The sequence below is a fragment of the Anomaloglossus baeobatrachus genome, chromosome 3 (assembly GCF_048569485.1).
Source record: "Anomaloglossus baeobatrachus isolate aAnoBae1 chromosome 3, aAnoBae1.hap1, whole genome shotgun sequence".
In the NCBI taxonomy this organism is placed as follows: Eukaryota; Metazoa; Chordata; class Amphibia; order Anura; family Aromobatidae; genus Anomaloglossus; species Anomaloglossus baeobatrachus.
Window position 1 is genome coordinate 214,936,562 of NC_134355.1, and position 21,236 is coordinate 214,957,797.

General features: G+C 47.2%; 1 protein-coding gene across 7 annotated transcripts in view; it reads left to right on the forward strand.

Moving 5' to 3' along the window:
- The window catches only part of AFDN (afadin, adherens junction formation factor), a 1,370,646-nt gene that overhangs the window by 99,370 nt on the left and 1,250,040 nt on the right, over nt 1-21,236 (forward strand). For 4 of the 7 annotated variants that reach the window (XM_075339717.1, XM_075339721.1, XM_075339720.1 and 1 more), the window contains exons 4-6: nt 3,398-3,510; nt 3,602-3,765; nt 18,299-18,459. In XM_075339717.1, the coding sequence (XP_075195832.1) occupies nt 3,398-3,510; nt 3,602-3,765; nt 18,299-18,459 (438 nt within the window). The remainder of the gene's footprint in view (nt 1-3,397; nt 3,511-3,601; nt 3,766-18,298; nt 18,460-21,236) is intronic. The other 3 variants (XM_075339719.1, XM_075339723.1, XM_075339724.1) reach the window with 1 other exon arrangement.

Below are 21,236 nucleotides of genomic sequence, written 5' to 3' on the forward strand. Positions count from 1 at the left end.
ATCCCTAGGGAGTCCGTTTCTGCCCCCTCCGGTGGGGTATTTTCAGTAAGTATGTACGGTACTTGCCCGACACACATCCTCCTAGCTCAAAGTCATAGCCACGCCCCCGCCTATGTTTGTTTTTAATTGAGCAAAATATAAATAAATAAATAAAAAGTTTGATATTTTCCACTCTTAAACACTTGGGGAAGCAGCTGCTGAAATCCTACTGCAGAGCTACTGTAGAACTAGCTCACATTACAACTGCAGTAAAAGTGGGTGGAATCTGCTTTCATGTATGTGATGTCACACCTCTTTCCCAATCTGGGTGTTTCCAAAAGGATAAGGGAAGATTAAGTTTGGGATCACAGTGCGGAGCCATTTTGACGTTGACCAAAGTGATCCTGATGTCTGAAGTGTCACTAAAGCCAGCTGCATAGTGCTCCCCACATAGCACTTTGCATTCCCCGTACCAGCAATGCTCTGCCACATGCACGCCCACACGCAGTGCTCTGCCACATGCACGCCCGCATTGGTCTGCTACACGCATGCACATGATGCTCTGCCACGCGTGCGCCCGCCCACAGTGCTCTGCGCCCGGCTGCATACACACAAAGCTGTGCCACACGCATGACCACACACAATGCTCTGCCGCACACATGCACACAATGCTGTGCCGCGCACACGCCCGCAATGCTCTGCCACACACAAGCCCACACACAATGCTCTGCCGAACGCCCACACCGTGCTGTGCCACAGACACGCACACAATGCTCTGCCACACGCACGATCTCACACACTGCTCTGCTGCACGCATGCCTACTCCATGCTCTGACGCACGCACTCCTGCAATGCTCTGCTGCCCGCCCGCTGGTCATGCTCTGCCACACACACACACACACACACACTGCTCTGCTGCACCAAAGCCCGCAATGCTCTGCTGCATGGATGCACACAATGCTCTGCCACACACACACTGCTCTGCCACGGCTGCACGCCCACAATGCGCTGCCACACACACTGCACTGCCACATGCACGCCTGCCCGCCCGCAATGCTCTGCCACACACACACACACACACTGCTTTGCTGCATGCACGTCCGCAATGGTCTGCCCCCACACACACGCACACACCCACACACAGCACTGCTGCATGCACGCCCACAATGCTCTGACACACACACACACAGCTCTGCTGCATGCACGCTCGCAATGCTCTGCCACACACACACTGCTCTGCTGCATGCACGCTCGCAATGCTCTGCCGCACACATTGCTCTGCTACATGCATGCCCTCAATGCTCTGACACACACACACACATAGTTCTGCTGCATGCATGCCCACAGTGCTCTGCCACACACACACACACACACTGCTCTGCTGCATGCATGCCCGCAATGCTCTGCCACACACACATGCTGCATGCATGCCCGCAATGCTCTAACTGACACACACACAGAGTTCTGCTGCATGCATGCCCGCAGTGCTCTGCTGCATGCACGTCTGCAATGCTCTGCCACACATACACAGCTCTGCTGCAGGCACCCTCGCAACGTTCACACACACACACACACACACACACACACACACACAGTTCTGCTGCATGCATGCCCGCAGTGCTCTGCCACACACACACACACACACACACACACACACTGCTCTGCTGCATGCATGCCCGCGGTAGCGGGAGTGTAGCCGTGCCGGCACCGTTACTCATATAGGCCGAACAGGTGACAGGGGGAAAGTGCAGCACACAGCATAAGCTGTGAGCTGCACAAAGATGGCACTGATCTCCTCCCTCTGCTGTGATTTGAACACCCCAGGGGGCATGTCCAGGTCACAGCAGTGAGTTCTCCGGTGTTAAGTATAGGACCAGTATCGGACCCAATGCCCTGGGCACTGCCATAAAGGGAGGTGAGTAACTGTCGTTACTCACAGCAAATACAAGAAAGCAGCGCCCAGTGTTTCAGTACAACTAGAATTAAATAAAACTAAAACAGTGAATTTAATTTTGTATTAAAATACTTGATTTCATAATCCCTATTATTAATATAAAAATTAAAAAAACCACGACACTCTACCTTTACTTAATTTGACTGTGTTCCTTGCTTTTACCTTGCCTTTAGTCCCCATTTTCTACTGACTATATCTGGGACCAAGTAGATTGGCTATTCAGAATGTGTCAGTACCTCCAGCATCTGATTTGTGTTAAAAGGAACCTGTCAGCAGATTTGGGGCCTATAAGTTGCGGCCACCACCAGTGGGCTCTTATATAAACCATTCGAACATGCTGTATATAAGAGCCCAGGCCGCTGTGTAGAATGTAAAAAACACTTTATAATACTTATCTAAACAGTCGCTGTGGTGGAGTTGGGCCACATGGGAGTCTCCGTTCTCCGGTACCAGCGCCTCCTCTTTCGGCCATCTTCATCCTCCTTCTGAAGCCCGTGTGCATGACGCGTCCTATGTCAGACACACTCGCCGGTCCCGCGCAGGCGCCCTACAATACTTTGATCGGCCCTGCTCAGGGCAGATGAAAGTGCGCCTGCGCAGGACCTCAATGCCGGCGAGTGTGGATGACGTAGGACGCGTCATGCACCCCAGCTTCAGAAGGAGAACAAAGATGGCCAAAAGAGGAGGCGCTGGAGAACAGAGATGCCCATATGACCCAACCCCACCGCAGCGACCGTTTTAGATAAGTATTATAAAGTGATTTTTACGTTCTACACAGCGGCCTGGGCTCTTATATACAGCATGTTAGAATGCTGTATTTAAGAGCCAACTGGTGGTGGCCGCAGCTTATAGGCCCCAAATCTGGTGACAGGATCCCTTTAACTATTAGATGCTGGATGGGCCGATATTTCTGTAGAATGATTTAAACACCTAGTGTAATCTATTGACATGATGAATTTCTCTGTGTTGGATATGCCACTACCTTGTTGTCTCTAATAAAGTAGTTATTCGTTGTAAGTGTTCTACAACATATATTCTGTTCTATACTCGCAGTCTTATTTAGGCGGTCAGATTAGACTCCAATGACTGTATTTTTAGACTTCAAACTTATTTTTTTACCATATGAATTGGGCATATGTGCAACTCCTCCATAGATTCCTATTTACCATAGGAGTTTGTGTAGAGTCTAAGGGTTTACTTCTTTTTATTGTATAAATGAGCATAGTAAACATTGTTCTGGTCTTCAGTCATTATATTGCAACTGTCAGCTCTGTCATTGGCCAGGAAAGTTCCTGAGGCTGTTAGATTTAAAGCAACCTTAAGCCCATTGACTGTTTGTTTGTTTTTTTTTTTTTTGTTTAGGGGTGCTGTTTTTATATTGTATGAAGTGCCTAGGAGGGGTTTGTGCTTTTTTGGGGTGGCTGTACAGTAAATATTTTTAATTTGCTGCTTAATGTTTTGAAGAAGAAAGAAGACTTGATGTTGATGAGAAGCCTTTGGTGGTTCAGCTTAACTGGAATAAGGATGACCGGGAAGGAAGATTTGTGCTCAAGAATGAAAATATTATACCTCCAAAGGTACCTTTTTTATTTTGTTACTCCCTTTTTTCTTTTCTGAACGCACTGTCTTTTCAGATGACAGTTGTTGTATTTCTGTCTTTAACTTTAGAAGGCTCAGAGCAATGGGCCTGAAAAGCAAGAAAAGGAAGGCGTAATACAGAATTTCAAGAGAACTCTATCTAAGAAAGAAAAGAGAGAAAAAAAGAGACGTGAAAAAGAAGCAATAAAGTTAGCCACAGAAAGCCATGATGGTCAGCAGCTAAAGGATGACTTGTGAGTATCAATTTTGAAGGGTTCTTCTTGAGAAATTAGCTTTTTTTTATTCATATGCAAATGTGGCATTAATCACATTCTTAGAGTACTTAACGAGACTCTGCCTTCCTTGGTTATTTCCCTGCACAACACTAGCCATTTCAAGTGCCAGGCAAGGAAAGCAGACAAACTATCAGGCAAGCTAAAGAGGCTGGTGCTTGGATGAGAAACAACCTAGGGAGGCAGAGACTTGATAAATGCTCTCACACCTCACTTACTTGAATGAAACGGCTAGTCCCCGTTCTGGTTAATGCAGTGCACATCAGCTTTGAGTCTGCGATCAGGAAGTGAACACCCCTATTCCTCGTAAGGAGTCTTCCAGGGGATTTAATTTTTTTTAGTGTCACGCATGTACATACACACAGACATATTATATAATTTTGCACACAGAGCAATAAGATCATTTACCGCCCTATTTTACCCAAAAGCATGAAAATTGTTGACATTGAGCCCTCCACTTCTTTACACCGCTAGGAAAAATGTAATTAGCAGGAAAGGTTTTTCCTAATTTCTGCTGTCTAAACCTGTTGTGTAACTTATAGTAAGATGTGTCCAAAAGTCTGAAATATACAGTGTACAGTATACAGTGTTTCATACATATATATGTATGAAAAATATATCCAGCGCACCCAATCTTACTCATTGTGAATTGAGAGTGAATAAGGACACCGTGTCCAAAACATGTCCCAGCTACATTTCCTATACTAGATTTTTTTAAAAATTGATTTAATTCTTCTTTGAATATATTTTTTAAATGGATTAAATAAAAGAAATTGATTTTTTTATCTCGACCGGTACGTGATTGCTGGATATCCTTCTAATACTTTGAGTGTGTGTATATACTGTATGTATACAAATTATATTTTTTAAAGTCATGCTTGCGCTCACTCCCCTGATGCTAACATGACACTCATTTGTCTATACTTTGGGAGAACGTAAAGGGGGTGTGTTGTCAGAAAATAACCTATTTTTAAATCGTTTTTATATTACGTTATTTCTTTTTTGCATTTCATCATCCTACACTTCCTGTTCTTTTAGGATAAGTTTTCAGCAGGCTCCTTATCAGAGGCTGATGATATACACAGCGTTCACATTAGGCGGTTGCAGCTGACCCTGCTCCCACTCCTTTCACAATTCCCTTAGAACACACTAATTGGATGCTTCAGTACAAAACTGAGGGTTAGAAACTATTTTACTTATTTTTTTATTTCACTATTGGGCTACATAGAGGCAGGTAAGTAGATGGCAACTACCTACCTGCCCTGCTGTCAGCTCCTCTCCCCAGCTCAGAGCGGTCATGTGACTGCTCCTGCCATGATTTTGCTGCTTCCTGTGATGATACGTCAACAGGGGTTGGACTTTGTTGATATACATCACAGCTGACGTCATGTTGCTGCCCTGCAGCCAACCAGGTGCTGTGCGATGAGCCCCCGCCCCTCTCATCCTTCCCCTTCCCCTCCCCACACCCCGTACTCTCCCCCGCTCCCTGTGCGCTGTTATCTATGCCCTGTATGTGCCCCGGGCCTGGAAAAACAGGGTGGCCCTCTCTGTCTAGGACACAGTCAGCGCTGTTTGCCACAGCTCATTGTGATGTATGGGGCACAGGTAACTGTGTCCCCCCTCCCCCGTGCGCTGTCTCTCTCCTCACTGTGATAAATGCAGCCTCAGGCGCTCCTGGCTTTTGAATACAGCCAGGGGCAGAGAGCAGGGACGTCACCTGACACCAGCGAACAACCGCACTGAGCTCTGCATCACCTAGCTGTAAGCAGGCTGCACTCATCACAGCACGGAGGAGAAGATAAAGCATGGGTGAGAGAGGGGGGGGGGACAGAACAGAGTACAGGGGGAGAGAACAGAGTGCACGGGTGAGATGCAGAGCGTGGGGGAGGGGGGCGGCAAAGAAGAAAGGGCACGGGTGAGAGACAGAGGGGGCGGCAGAGAAGAGTGCAGGGGGAGAGAAGACAGTGCATGGGTGAGAGCTGGGGGAGGGGTTGCAGGGGGTGCAGAAGAGACAAAGTGCATGAGGGGGATTATATATATTATATAATTCTAGGTGTGTGTGTGTGTGTGTGTGTGTGTGTGTGTGTGTGTGTGTGTGTGTGTGTATGTATGTATGTATGTATGTATGTATGTATGTATGTATGTATGTATGTGTGTATATATATATATATATCTCCTATAGACTCACATTGGGGGCTATATATAGTCTTTATTATATAGTATTCATCTATCTGTCAGGTGCTGGGGCAAAATACTGACAGGGAATGAGTGTGCAGAGGGAGGGGCTGGACAGTGAGGCCAGGCAGTGCCAGCTCTGACTGTGAGGTTCTGCACAGGAAGATGTCAAGTTTGCTTGAGCTGCAGTTAAAGTGGCTGCAGAGAATAAAGAGATAATTCAAGAGGAACAAAAGTTAGAAAACAACCAAACCAAAAAAAATGTAGGCATGTTTTATAGGACAATACAGCACAGATTAGCTTAAGTTTTTTTTGGAGTTTGTCGGACTACTCCTTTAATGGTTGCTAATATTCATGACATATTAATTATTTTAATCTCCATATGAGACTTCTGTGAGCTGGATGCCTTCTGTAATCGCCTTATCAGTGTCTGGTTAAGGGTTTGTTCCCATGATAAGTGATAGCAGTGTTTTGGATACAGTGTTTTGGCAGCATTTAAAATCCTGTGCTGTAAAGTACAAGCACAGTGAATGGGATTTATAGAAATCCCATGACCACTTGGCTTCATTTTTGGTGCTATGTAAACTAACATGCAACACGGGTTTCCGAGTCGCATCATGTCAATTTATTCTTGTAGAGGCACTAGTGTCGTGAGCTGGAGAACACAGTGAAATTATACTACATGCAGTGCAGTCAGTGCATTCTCCCACCCAGGATGCTAGTGTCTCTGGAAGAGAAAAAACACTGGATCCTGAACGCTGACACTTTGGTTCTTCAGTACGTAGCCTAAGGTGGCTTGGTAGTTTGATCGCAGTGTAGGGAAAGTGAATTTGATTGTGCGGTGTACAGTTGACAGTCCTGGGGACTGATTAAGGCTGTTGCACAAGATTGCTGTATGTTGGGAGTTAAAAATCTCAGGAATTAATAATTTGGAGGTATCTCAAATCAGTTTTATGTCAGAAATTTACCTACTTGCTTTAAATACAGAAATAATTTTTTATATAAAAATATAAGCTTTATTTGGATATGTTAAAAAAGAGGTTCTTTGACTAGAACAATTATAACACCAACACCGACATATATGGTTTACAATAACACATAAACAATGACAATAGGTAGTGGATGTGGTACAAACCACCAGTAGCTCTAGCACATATAGCTTTAGCAGATTAATTTAGTGAAGATAAGCCATAGATATGAGGAAAAAACTATCCCTCAATATTCTGTCACCTGCCTAGCAATGGAGCACACCCTTATTTTTTCGGTGCCCCCATTCCTCGGCGGCTAAAGGCCCCGTCACACTAAGCAACATCGCTAGCAACATTGCTGCTAACTAACAACTTTTGTGACGTTGCTAGCGATGTTGCTGTGTGTGACATCCAGCAACAACCTGGCCCCTGCTGTGAGGTCGTTGGTTGTTGCTGAATGTCCTGGGCCATTTTTTAGTTGTTGCTGTCCTGCTGTGAAGCACAGATCGCTGTGTGTGACAGCGAGACAGCAACAACTAATGTGCAGTGAGCAGGGAGCCAGCTTCTGCTGAGGCTGGTAACCAATGTAAACATCGGGTAACCAAGAAGCCCTGTCCTTGGTTACCCGATGTTTACCTTTGATACCAGCCTCCTCCGCTCTCACTGTCAGTGCCGGCTCCTGCTCTGTGCACATTTAGCTGCAGCACACATCAGGTAATTAACCCGATGTGTGCTGTAACTAGGAGAGCAAGGAGCCAGCGCTAAGCATTGTGCGCTGCTCCCTGCTCTGTGCACATTTAGCTGCAGCACACATCGGGTTAATTAACCTGATGTGTGCTGTAACTAGGAGACTGGGGGCTGGTCACTGGTTGCTGGTGAGCTCACCAGCAACTCGTGTAGCCACGCTCCAGCGATCCCTGCCAGGTCAGGTTGCTGGTGGGATCGCTGGAGCGTCGCAGTGTGACAGCTCACCAGCAACCTCCTAGCAACTTACCAGCGATCCCTATCGTTGTTGGGATCGCTGGTAAGTTGCTTAGTGTGACTGGACCTTTACCCTAGAAACTATCCCTACACTCCTGAGGCATACATACATATATTAGCAGGTTTTATCCAAAAGCTATTAGTATTCAAGAGCAATAACAATAAACCTCTAACTCAACAACAGGTTCATACGTCTCAGGAAGAGTACTATTGATTCAAAAGGATAGGGCCATTTCACTTATCTCCAAATCTGTCTCCTAGGTGCATAGAGACCATCCGACAGATCTTTCATTCAGCAGAGTCCATGTGATATCATTTCATCTTTATAGGATCTCGTCAATTCTTGCCCATCATATTCTTTATATTGAGTCCTTATGATTTTATTTCATCTTTTCAGGAACTCATCATGTCTCATCTCGACGCGTTTCACTCCATACATAATACAAGACGGAGTTCATCAGGAGATTTTTCCATTTTTTCACAAAAGCATAATAGCCTATTATGACAAGATCAATAACAAAGTCAGAAGAAAAATTCATAAGCTATTTGGTCCATAAGCTTAACAATATATAACATACAGGAAACTAATCCCCAGCAGGATAACCCCCATTTTCATAAACATCAGCAAATCAAAACATATAGCAAAGCCCAGTATAGAGGTAGACCATTTACCTTGGATGTTAAAGCCTCCAGGATCAGAGCGGTGTGACACACCATTGCCCATGCACTGGGGTTTAAATAGTGAAAAACCCTCCCTTTTTTGTGCACATGACCTATTCCTGGTCACTCTATTGGCCAAAGATCTCTATACTCAGGGCTATCAATAGAGCCGATATAACTATTTATTAACTCGATCATTACATTTATAAGAGTCCTACATACAGACACAGACTCCCAATGGAGCTTTATATCAAATTTAGCAAAGTCAAAATGAAATCGCTATGTTAAACCGCGCCTACACATTAGCCACTGCCGAACCCGGAAGTCCTCGGTGGAACGCACCATGCGTTCCACCTACTGCGCATGCGCTAAAGCAAAAGAGTTACTGCGCACGCGCCCAGTTTTCTCATAGCGCTGTTAATCCGCCGTTTCTATTTATATCGGATTTATGAAAAACAGGCAACCACTAATGATAGGGCTGTCTAGTATTATATCCGGGAAAGATAATAAGAAGCAGTGATTACTTCATTTGCTCTTTTTTTTCAATTCATTTAGATATGGTATATATCCATAGCCGCTGCACTACCAATAAACCACCACTAGAGGTCATCCGTGTACACATTCAATTTTTTATAAATAATGCATTCACTTAGCAATGTTTATCAAATAATAGATCATTATTTTTTGTTCTGATTTCACATACTTGCATACAGTTTTTTAAGTGTCTATTTCCATCTAGACTCTTGGGGGCTACCCACTAGAAAATAGCTTCCAAAAAATATTTTATCACTTAAACTTTTAATAAAAAACATCAATTTTTTTTTTATATATATATATATATATATATTATTATTATTATGGGGTAACCTATTCTGGTCAGTAACATCCCAGGCAGAAATACTTTCACAAAATCGCCGTCCTAGCCTATATACCGTAGACAAATAACCCCCTCCTCCATACACCACTGCAACTACAAGAATCAATTAAAAAACAGTTGCTCGTTCAGACCCTCAGGGTTAATGGATCTGAACTCAGGAAGTATTGAGTTTACTGCAATTGAACAAGTGTCCCCCTCACCGAGGAAAGGAGATTGGAATAGAGTCTTACTCCAGAAGGAGTGTAAATGGATTTACCGGTTCAGATCCATTAACCCTGAGGGTCTGAACGAGCAACTGGTTTTTAATTGTTTCTTGTAGTTGCAGTGGTGTATGGAGGAGGGGTTATTTGTCTACAGTATATAGGCTAGGACGGCGATTTTGTGAAAGTATTTCTGTCTGGGATGTTACTGACCAGAATAGGTTACCCCATAATAATAATAATATATATAAAAAAATTGATGTTTTTTATTAAAAGTTTAAGTGATAAAATATTTTTTGGAAGCTATTTTCTAGTGGGTAGCCCCCAAGAGTCTAGATGGAAATAGACACTTAAAAAACTGTATGCAAGTATGTGAAATCAGAACAAAAAATAATGATCTATTATTTGATAAACATTGCTAAGTGAATGCATTATTTATAAAAAATTGAATGTGTACACGGATGACCTCTAGTGGTGGTTTATTGGTAGTGCAGCGGCTATGGATATATACCATATCTAAATGAATTGAAAAAAAGAGCAAATGAAGTAATCACTGCTTCTTATTATCTTTCCCGGATATAATACTAGACAGCCCTATCATTAGTGGTTGCCTGTTTTTCATAAATCCGATATAAATAGAAACGGCGGATTAACAGCGCTATGAGAAAACTGGGCGCGTGCGCAGTAACTCTTTTGCTTTAGCGCATGCGCAGTAGGTGGTACGCATGGTGCGTTCCACCGAGGACTTCCGGGTTCGGCAGTGGCTAATGTGTAGGCGCTGTTTAACATAGCGATTTCATTTTGACTTTGCTAAATTTGATATAAAGCTCCATTGGGAGTCTGTGTCTATATGTAGGACTCTTATAAATGTAATCGAGTTAATAAATAGTTATATCGGCTCTATTGATAGCCCTGAGTATAGAGATCTTTGGCCAATAGAGTGACCAGGAATAGGTCATGTGCACAAAAAAGGGAGGGTTTTTCACTATTTAAACCCCAGTGCATGGGCAATGGTGTGTCACACCGCTCTGATCCTGGAGGCTTTAACATCCAAGGTAAATGGTCTATCTCTATACTGGGCTTTGCTATATGTTTTGATTTGCTGATGTTTATGAAAATGGGGGTTATCCTGCTGGGGATTAGTTTCCTGTATGTTATATATTGTTAAGCTTATGGACCAAATAGCTTATGAATTTTTCTTCTGACTTTGTTATTGATCTTGTCATAATAGGCTATTATGCTTTTGTGAAAAAATGGAAAAATCTCCTGATGAACTCCGTCTTGTATTATGTATGGAGTGAAACGCGTCGAGATGAGACATTATGAGTTCCTGAAAAGATGAAATAAAATCATAAGGACTTAATATAAAGAATATGATGGGCAAGAATTGACGAGATCCTATAAAGATGAAATGATATCACATGGACTCTGCTGAATGAAAGATCTGTCGGATGGTCTCTATGCACCTAGGAGACAGATTTGGAGATAAGTGAAATGGCCCTATCCTTTTGAATCAATAGTACTCTTCCTGAGACGTATGAACCTGTTGTTGAGTTAGAGGTTTATTGTTATTGCTCTTGAATACTAATAGCTTTTGGATAAAACCTGCTAATATATGTATGTATGCCTCAGGAGTGTAGGGATAGTTTCTAGGGTTAGCCGCCGAGAAATGGGGACACCGAAAAAATAAGGGTGTGCTCCATTGCTAGGCAGGTGACAGAATATTGAGGGATAGTTTTTTCCTCATATCTATGGCTTATCTTCACTAAATTAATCTGCTAAAGCTATATGTGCTAGAGCTACTGGTGGTTTGTACCACATCCACTACCTATTGTCATCGTTTATGTGTTATTGTAAACCATATATGTCGGTGTTGGTGTTATAATTGTTCTAGTCAAAGAACCTCTTTTTTAACATATCCAAATAAAGCTTATATTTTTATATAAAAAATTATTTCTGTATGTTGGGAGTTGACATCTGTTGCAGAAAGGATAGGCTCCATTCCTGAGTCTGCAGCATCATTATCGAGCAGAGCGATCGACATTATTAACAGTAATTATTGTATCAAAGATACAGTTGAAACCAGACGTTTACATACACGTTCTAAAAAGATACATATGCATGTTTTTCCTCACGATCTGACACGAAATCAGAATAAACCTTTCCTGTTTTAGGTAAATTAGGATTACCAAAATTATATTTTTCAAATGCCATAATAATGAGTGTTTTGTTTTAATCATATTTCTTTCTTTCTGCAAAGTCAAAAGTTTAGGGCTGCTTCTCACTTGCGAGTTTCTCGCAGTAGAGCAATGCGAGAAAATCTCGCATTGGAATCGGACACATGTTAGTGAATGATTCAACTCGCATTTGCGTTTTTTTTTCTCTCAGTCCAAATCGGACTGAGAAAAAAATCACAGCATGCTGCTTTTTTGCGAGTTTCTACTGCGAGTCTCCCCAATGCAAGTCTATGGGAGCGTGTAAAAAATCGGATGTCACGGGACGGCACTCACACCATCCTAGTGACATCTGATTTTTTAAATACATTTCTCGCATGTTTCCTAAAACACTGGAAACGAGTGAGGTCTCACAATGTCTGTCAATCACTATTCTCTGTCAGTCGGTCTCTCCCTCTCGGTCTCTATTCTCTCTCTGCCGGTCTCTCTCTCTCTGTCCATGTCGGTCTATCCCTCTCCCCCCCTCTCTCATACTCACCGATCCCCGATCACCAGCGCGGCGCTGCACGGCGTTCACACTGCTCTGGCGGCTTCTCTTTTAAAAAAGCCGGCCGCTCATTAAACAATCTTTTTCCCTGCTTTACCCGCCCACCAGCACCTATGATTGGTTGCAGTCAGACACGCCCCCACACTGAGTGACAGCTGTCTCGCTGCAACCAATCACAGCCGCCGGTGGGCGTGTCTATGCTGTGCAGTAAAATAAATAAATTAAAAAAAACTGCGTGCGGTCCCCCCCAATTTTAATACCAGCCAGATAAAGCCATACGGCTGAAGGCTGGTATTCTCAGGATGGGGAGCTCCACATTATGGGGAGCCCCCCAGCCTAACAATATCAGCCAGCAGCCGCCCAGAATTGCCGCATACATTACATGCGACAGTTCTGGGACTGTACCCGGCTCTTCCCAACTTTGCCCTGGTGTGTTGGCAATCGGGGTAATAATGAGTTAATGGCAGCCCATAGCTGCCACTAAATCCTAGATTAATCATTGCAGGCGTCTATGAGACACCCCCAATTTAAATTTACAACCTGTAAATTTAAAGTTAGTAAACACACAGTGCAAAAATCCTTTATTTGAAATAATAAACAATAACAAAGACCCTCGTTCACCACTTTATGAAGTACGCAAAAAAACCCATCCTTGTCCGACGTAATGCACGGAGGTCCCTCGACGCTGTCAGCTCTGCTACATCAGAAGCTGACAGAGAGCGGTCACAGAGCATGACCGCTCTCTGTGAGCTCCCCGCAGCGACTGAAGTGAGTCGCGCTATCAGCGGAGCTGTCACTCAGGTCACCCGCGGCCACTGCTCTCAGCGGGAGGACTTCTGCTGTGGCCGCGGGTAACCTCAGTAATGGCACCGCTGATAGCGCGGCTCACTGTGGTAACTCAGGGGACTTACGGTCACCGGTGAGATATTCACCGGTGACCGAAATCAGGGTATGCCACACAGACAGAGCCGCAGGATGACAATGAAGTCTGGTGATGTTCATCCGACTTCATTCTGATTGTGCAGCTCTGTCTGTGTCTGCTGTCAGCGGCTATTCAGCTCTCAATGGCAGATGACAGCTGCTGAGTTAAAAAAAAAAAAAAGGAACACACACGCGTTACACACGCTAGCCAAATCATTAATTTATTCAGAAGTAGCATCGCACTTGCGTTGCACTCGCACCTAACGTGAAGTAAAATCAGCCGAGTTTTTTTTCAGCCCAGTCGGACCGATTTTACTCGCATAGATGTGTTTCCAGCCTTGCATACACTTGGAGTACTATGCCTTTAAACAATATGAGACAGCCCATATATCATCATATATGTGTTTGGAAGCTTCTGATATGTTCATTGGCATCATCTGAGTTAGAGACACATGTGGATGTATTTTAATGCACACCTGAAACACACTGCTCCTTTGTGTAGCATCATGGGAAAGTCAAAAGAAATCAGCCAAGATCTCAGAAAGAGAATTGTGAAATTGCACAAGTCTGGTTCATCCTTGGGTGCAATTTCCTGAAGGTGCCTCGTTCATCTGTACAAACAATTATGCGCAAGTACAAACAAGATGGGAATGAACAGCCATCATACGGTTCAGGAAGGAGACATGTTCTGTATACGCAAGATGAATGTGCTTTAGTTAGGCATGTGCATATCGACCCCAAGAACAAAAGCAAAAGACCTAGTGAAGATGCTTACAGAAGCTGTTAAGATTGTGTCATTATCCACAGTGAAATAAGTACTGTATGTACATAGGCTGAAAGGCCACTCTGCCAGGAAGAATTAGTATTGTGGAAATTAGACACTCCCGTCCTTATATTTGGTGCTCTGATAGGGTCCAACCCCGTAATCGGTTAAGAAGAGATTCCTGCACTCGAGGTTTGTAGATGAAGTGAAAGAATTTTTTATTTTAACAGGTGTGATATTTTGTGTGACAATCAAACAAATAACTTTTCGGTCACGGATGACCTTCAAATCAGTTCACACAGGCTGCCTGTATTTGTAAGACTCTCCTGTAACAACGTGCTGTTAAATAATCTGCCTCAAAGGTCCTCTGTAGAATACACAGCACATACACAGCTCTCTCTCGCCCGCGCTCTCTCTCTCGCCCGCGCTCTCTCTCTCGCCCGCGCTCTCTCTCTCGCCCGCGCTCTCTCTCTCGCCCGCGCTCTCTCTCTCGCCCGCGCTCTCTCTCTCTCGCCCGCGCTCTCTCTCTCTCGCCCGCGCTCTCTCTCTCTCGCCCGCGCTCTCTCTCTCTCGCCCGCGCTCTCTCTCTCTCGCCCGCGCTCTCTCTCTCTCGCCCGCGCTCTCTCTCTCTCGCCCGCGCTCTCTCTCTCTCTCTCGCCCGCGCTCTCTCTCTCTCTCGCCCGCGCTCTCTCTCTCTCTCGCCCGCGCTCTCTCTCTCTCTCGCCCGCGCTCTCTCTCTCTCTCGCCCGCGCTCTCTCTCTCTCTCGCCCGCGCTCTCTCTCTCTCTCGCCCGCGCTCTCTCTCTCTCTCGCCCGCGCTCTCTCTCTCTCTCGCCCGCGCTCTCTCTCTCTCTCGCCCGCGCTCTCTCTCTCTCTCTCGCCCGCGCTCTCTCTCTCTCTCTCGCCCGCGCTCTCTCTCTCTCTCTCGCCCGCGCTCTCTCTCTCTCTCTCGCCCGCGCTCTCTCTCTCTCTCTCGCCCGCGCTCTCTCTCTCTCTCTCGCCCGCGCTCTCTCTCTCTCTCTCGCCCGCGCTCTCTCTCTCTCTCTCGCCCGCGCTCTCTCTCTCTCTCTCGCCCGCGCGCTCTCTCTCTCTCTCTCTCGCCCGCGCTCTCTCTCTCTCTCTCGCCCGCGCTCTCTCTCTCTCTCTCGCCCGCGCTCTCTCTCTCTCTCTCGCCCGCGCTCTCTCTCTCTCTCTCGCCCGCGCTCTCTCTCTCTCTCTCGCCCGCGCTCTCTCTCTCTCTCTCGCCCCGCGCTCTCTCTCTCTCTCTCGCCCGCGCTCTCTCTCTCTCTCTCGCCCGCGCTCTCTCTCTCTCTCTCGCCCGCGCTCTCTCTCTCTCTCTCTCGCCCGCGCTCTCTCTCTCTCTCTCGCCCGCGCTCTCTCTCTCTCTCTCGCCCGCGCTCTCTCTCTCTCTCGCCCGCGCTCTCTCTCTCTCTCGCCCGCGCTCTCTCTCTCTCTCGCCCGCGCTCTCTCTCTCTCTCGCCCGCGCTCTCTCTCTCTCTCGCCCGCGCTCTCTCTCTCTCTCGCCCGCGCGCTCTCTCTCTCTCGCCCGCGCGCTCTCTCTCTCTCGCCCGCGCGCTCTCTCTCTCTCGCCCGCGCGCTCTCTCTCTCTCGCCCGCGCGCTCTCTCTCTCGCCCGCGCGCTCTCTCTCTCGCCCGCGCTCTCTCTCTCTCGCCCGCGCTCTCTCTCTCTCGCCCCGCGCTCTCTCTCTCTCGCCCGCGCGCTCTCTCTCTCGCCCGCGCGCTCTCTCTCTCTCGCGCGCGCTCTCTCTCTCTCGCCCGCGCGCTCTCTCTCTCTCGCCCGCGCGCTCTCTCTCTCGCCCGCGCGCTCTCTCTCTCGCCCGCGCGCTCTCTCTCTCGCCCGCGCGCTCTCTCTCTCGCCCGCGCGCTCTCTCTCTCGCCCGCGCGCTCTCTCTCTCTCGCCCGCGCGCTCTCTCTCTCGCCCGCGCTCTCTCTCTCTCGCCCGCGCTCTCTCTCTCTCTCTCTCTCTCTCGCCCGCGCTCTCTCTCTCTCTCTCTCTCGCCCGCGCTCTCTCTCTCTCTCTCTCGCCCGCGCTCTCTCTCTCTCTCTCGCCCGCGCTCTCTCTCTCTCTCTCGCCCGCGCTCTCTCTCTCTCTCTCGCCCGCGCTCTCTCTCTCTCTCGCCCGCGCTCTCTCTCTCTCTCGCCCGCGCTCTCTCTCTCTCTCGCCCGCGCTCTCTCTCTCTCTCGTCCGCGCTCTCTCTCTCTCTCTCTCTCGCCCGCGCTCTCTCTCTCTCTCTCTCTCTCGCCCGCGCTCTCTCTCTCTCTCGCCCGCGCTCTCTCTCTCTCTCGCCCGCGCTCTCTCTCTCTCTCGCCCGCGCTCTCTCTCTCTCTCGCCCGCGCGCTCTCTCTCTCTCGCCCGCGCTCTCTCTCTCTCGCCCGCGCGCTCTCTCTCTCGCCCGCTCTCTCTCTCTCGCCCGCTCTCTCTCTCTCGCCCGCGCGCTCTCTCTCTCGCCCGCGCGCTCTCTCTCTCTCGCCCGCGCGCTCTCTCTCTCTCGCCCGCGCTCTCTCTCTCTCTCGCCCGCGCTCTCTCTCTCTCTCGCCCGCGCTCTCTCTCTCTCTCGCCCGCGCTCTCTCTCTCTCTCGCCCGCGCTCTCTCTCTCTCTCGCCCGCGCTCTCTCTCTCTCTCGCCCGCGCTCTCTCTCTCTCTCGCCCGCGCTCTCTCTCTCTCTCGCCCGCGCTCTCTCTCTCTCTCGCCCGCGCTCTCTCTCTCTCTCGCCCGCGCTCTCTCTCTCTCTCGCCCGCGCTCTCTCTCTCTCTCGCCCGCGCTCTCTCTCTCTCTCGCCCGCGCTCTCTCTCTCTCTCGCCCGCGCTCTCTCTCTCTCTCGCCCGCGCTCTCTCTCTCTCTCGCCCGCGCGCTCTCTCTCTCTCGCCCGCGCGCTCTCTCTCTCTCGCCCGCGCTCTCTCTCTCGCCCGCTCTCTCTCTCTCGCCCGCTCTCTCTCTCTCGCCCGCGCGCTCTCTCTCTCGCCCGCGCGCTCTCTCTCTCGCCCGCGCGCTCTCTCTCTCGCCCGCGCGCTCTCTCTCGCCCGCGCGCTCTCTCTCTCGCCCGCGCGCTCTCTCTCTCTCGCCCGCGCTCTCTCTCTCTCTCGCCCGCGCTCTCTCTCTCTCGCCCGCGCTCTCTCTCTCTCTCTCTCTCTCTCGCCCGCGCTCTCTCTCTCTCTCTCTCTCTCTCGCCCGCGCTCTCTCTCTCTCGCCCGCGCTCTCTCTCTCTCTCTCGCCCGCGCTCTCTCTCTCTCGCCCGCGCTCTCTCTCTCTCTCTCTCTCTCTCGCCCGCGCTCTCTCTCTCTCGCCCGCGCTCTCTCTCTCTCTCTCGCCCGCGCTCTCTCTCTCTCGCCCGCGCTCTCTCTCTCTCTCTCTCTCGCCCGCGCTCTCTCTCTCTCTCTCTCGCCCGCGCTCTCTCTCTCTCTCTCTCTCGCCCGCGCTCTCTCTCTCTCTCTCTCTCTCTCGCCCGCGCTCTCTCTCTCTCTCTCTCGCCCGCGCTCTCTCTCTCGCCCGCGCTCTCTCTCTCTCTCGCCCGCGCTCTCTCTCTCTCTCTCTCTCGCCCGCGCTCTCTCTCTCGCCCGCGCTCTCTCTCTCTCTCGCCCGCGCTCTCTCTCTCTCTCGCCCGCGCTCGCTCTCTCTCTCTCTCTCGCCCGCGCTCTCTCTCTCGCCCGCGCTCTCTCTCTCTCGCCCGCGCGCTCTCTCTCTCTCGCCCGCTCTCTCTCTCTCTCTCGCCCGCTCTGTCTGTCGCGCCCGCTCTCTGTCTGTCGCGCCCGCTCTCTGTCTGTCGCGCCCGCTCTCTGTCTGTCGCGCCCGCTCTCTGTCTGTCGCGCCCGCTCTCTGTCTGTCGCGCCCGCTCTCTGTCTGTCGCGCCCGCTCTCTGTCTGTCGCGCCCGCTCTCTGTCTGTCGCGCCCGCTCATTATTCTGGCATTTGGCAAATAGAAATAATTTTGGTTCCTTTTGCTTGCTAATTGACCTAAAACGGGAAAGGTTTATTCTGATTTCATGTCAGATAGTGAGAAAAACACACACTTGTGTTTTTAGACAGTATGTAAACTTCTAGTTTCAACTGTTGCCGTGTACCAGAATTTATCCTCCTTTGGGGCCACATATTAGGCACATGAAAGCTGCATGCAACTGAATGGCATCTAGTTTTGTATTTGTGCCTTTAAGTACATGTAAAATTATCCATAACTGCTGATACAAAATGCTTTGACTCTATTCATTATTTTAGTGTGAACTCCCGCTTTGCTGCTGAAGTTTATAAAGATATGCCAGAAACCAGTTTTACACGCACCATATCCAATCCAGAAGTGGTGATGAAAAGGAGGAGACAGCAGAAATTAGAAAAGAGAATGCAAGAGTTTAGAAGTTCTGATGGTCGACCAGACTCTGGTAATGAGATAGATGATGGTTGTAACATGTTTTTATGATTGTGTAATTTTTAAAGAAAACCTGTCAAGTGAAAAAAGTGTTATTACCTTGGAGAAATTGTGTTATTCTGGAGTTTAAAATTAATTCGTAACCTTAACCCCTTAAGGACGAAGCCAGTTTTGTACTTAATGACCAGGCCATTTTTTGCAATTCTGACCAGTGTCACTTTATGAGGTCATAACTCTGGAACGCTTCAACGGATCCCGGTGATTCTGACATTGTTTTTTCGTGACATATTGTACTTCATGATAGTTATAAATTTAGAACGATATTTTTTGCTTTTATTTGTGAAAAAATCGGAAATTTGATGAAAATTTTGAAAATTTTGCAATTTTCAAACTTTTAATTTTTATGCCCTTAACCCAGAGAGTTATGTCACACAAAACAGTTAATAAATAACATTTCCCACATGTCTACTTTACATTAGCGCAATTTCTGAAACAAAATGTTTTGGGGTTAGGAAGTTAGAAGGGGTCAAAGTTCATCAGCAATTTCCCATTTTTTCAACAAAATTCACAAAACCATTTTTTTAGGGACCACATCACATTTGAAGTGACTTTGAGAGGCCTAAGTGACAGAAAATACCTAAAAGTGACACCATTCTCAAAACAGCACGCCTCAAAGTACTCAAAACCACATCCAAGAAGTTTATTAACCCTTCAGGTGCTTCACAGGAACTAAAGCAAAGTGGAATGAAAAAAAGCAAAAAATAAAATTTTACCTAAAATGTTGCTCTACCCCAAATTTGTTCACTTTTAGAAGAAATAACACAACAAAATGAACCCCAAAACTTGTTACCCACTTTCTTATGAACGCGCCGATACCCCACATGTGGTCAGAAACCTTTGTTTGGACAAATGGGAGGGCTCGGAACAGAAGGAGCAATATTTGAATTTTGGAAAGCAAATTTGGCTGAAATAGATTGCGGGCACCATGTTGCATTTACATGTCCGCCAAGGTACCTAAACAGCAGAAACCCCTTACAAGTGACACCATTTTGGAAACTAGACCCCTTAAGGCTTCTATCTAGGGGTATAGTGAGCATTTTGGATCCACAGGTACTTCACAGATTTTGATAACGTTACGTTGTCACATTGAAAATTTTCATTTTTTTCTCAAAAATGTTGCTTTAGCATCAATTTTTTCACTTTTTCAAGAGGTAATTCCAAAAATGTGACCCCAATGTTTGTTACCCACTTTTTTATGAGCGCGGTGATACCTCACTTGTGGTCTGAAACCTTTGTTTGGAGAAATGGGAGGGCTTGGAACGGAAGGAGCAATATTTGAATTTTGGAAAGGAAATTTGGCTGAAAAAGATTGCGGGCACCATGTCGCATTTGGAGGACCCCTAAGGTACGTAAACCGCAAAAAAACACCACAAGTGACCCCATATTGGAAACTAGGCCCCTCAAGGAATTTATCTTGATGTTTGGTGAGTACCCTGAACCCCCAGGTGCTTTACAGAAGTTTATAACGTTGAGCCATGAAAATAAAAAAATAAAATTTTACCACAAAATTGTTACTTCAACCAGGTAGCTTTTTTTTTCACAAGGGTAACAGGAAAAAAATCACCATGAAATTTATTGCGCAATTTCTCCTGAGTTTGTTGATATCTTGTATGTGGTGGAAATCAACTGTTTGGGCACACTACAGGGCTCAGAAGAGAAGGAGTGCAATTTGACTGCAAAATTGGCTGGAATCAATAGCGGACGCCATGTTGCATTAGGAGAACCCCTGAGGTGCCTAAGCAGTGGAGGTCCCCCACAAGTGACCCCATTCTGGAAATAAGACCCCTCAAGGCTTTAATCTAGGTGTATATTGAGCATTTTGAATCCACGAATACTTCACAGAATTTGATAAGCTTAGGTTGCCATATTGAAATTTTCATTTTTTTCACAAAAATGTTGATTTAGCGACACATTTTTCACTTTTTCAAGAGGCAACAACAAAACGTGTACCCCACAGGTTGTTATCTAATTTCTTGTGAGCGCAGGGATACCACACATGTGGCCAAAAACCTTTGTTTGGATAAATGGGAGGGCTTGGAATGGAAGGAGCACCATTTGAATTTTGGAAAAGTTGAAGTAAATTGCGCGCACCATGTCCCATTAGCAGGGCCCCTTGGGCACCTATACATCAGAAACCCCCCACAAGTGACCTCATTTTGGAAACTGGACCCCTCAAGGATTTTATTCAGGAGTATAGTAAACATTTTGAATCCACAGGTACTTCACAAAACTGTTGCTGTATCAAAAAATTTCTCACTGTTAAGGGGGCTTTACACGCTGCGACATCGCTAATGCGGAGTCGTTAGGGTCACGGAATTGGTGACGCACATCCGGCCGCATTAGCGATGTTGCTGCGTGTGACACCGATGAGCGATTTTGCATCGTTGCAAAAACGTGCAAAATCGCTCATCGGTGACATGGGGGTCCATTCTCGATTATCGTTACTGCAGCAGTAACGATGTAGTTCGTCGCTCCTGCGGCAGCACACATCGCTATGTGTGACGCCGCAGGAACGAGGAAGCTCCCCTTACCTGCCTTTCATGTGACACTAAAGGATGCCTAGCCTTGTATTTAGCCCAAAAAAAAAAAAAAGAATTAAAATAAATGACGTGGGGTCCCCCCTATTTTTGATAGCCAGCTAGGGTAAAGCAGACAGCTGTAGCCTGCAAACCACAGCTGACAGCTTCATCTTGTCTGGTGATCAATTTGGAGGGCTCCCCAAGCTGTTTT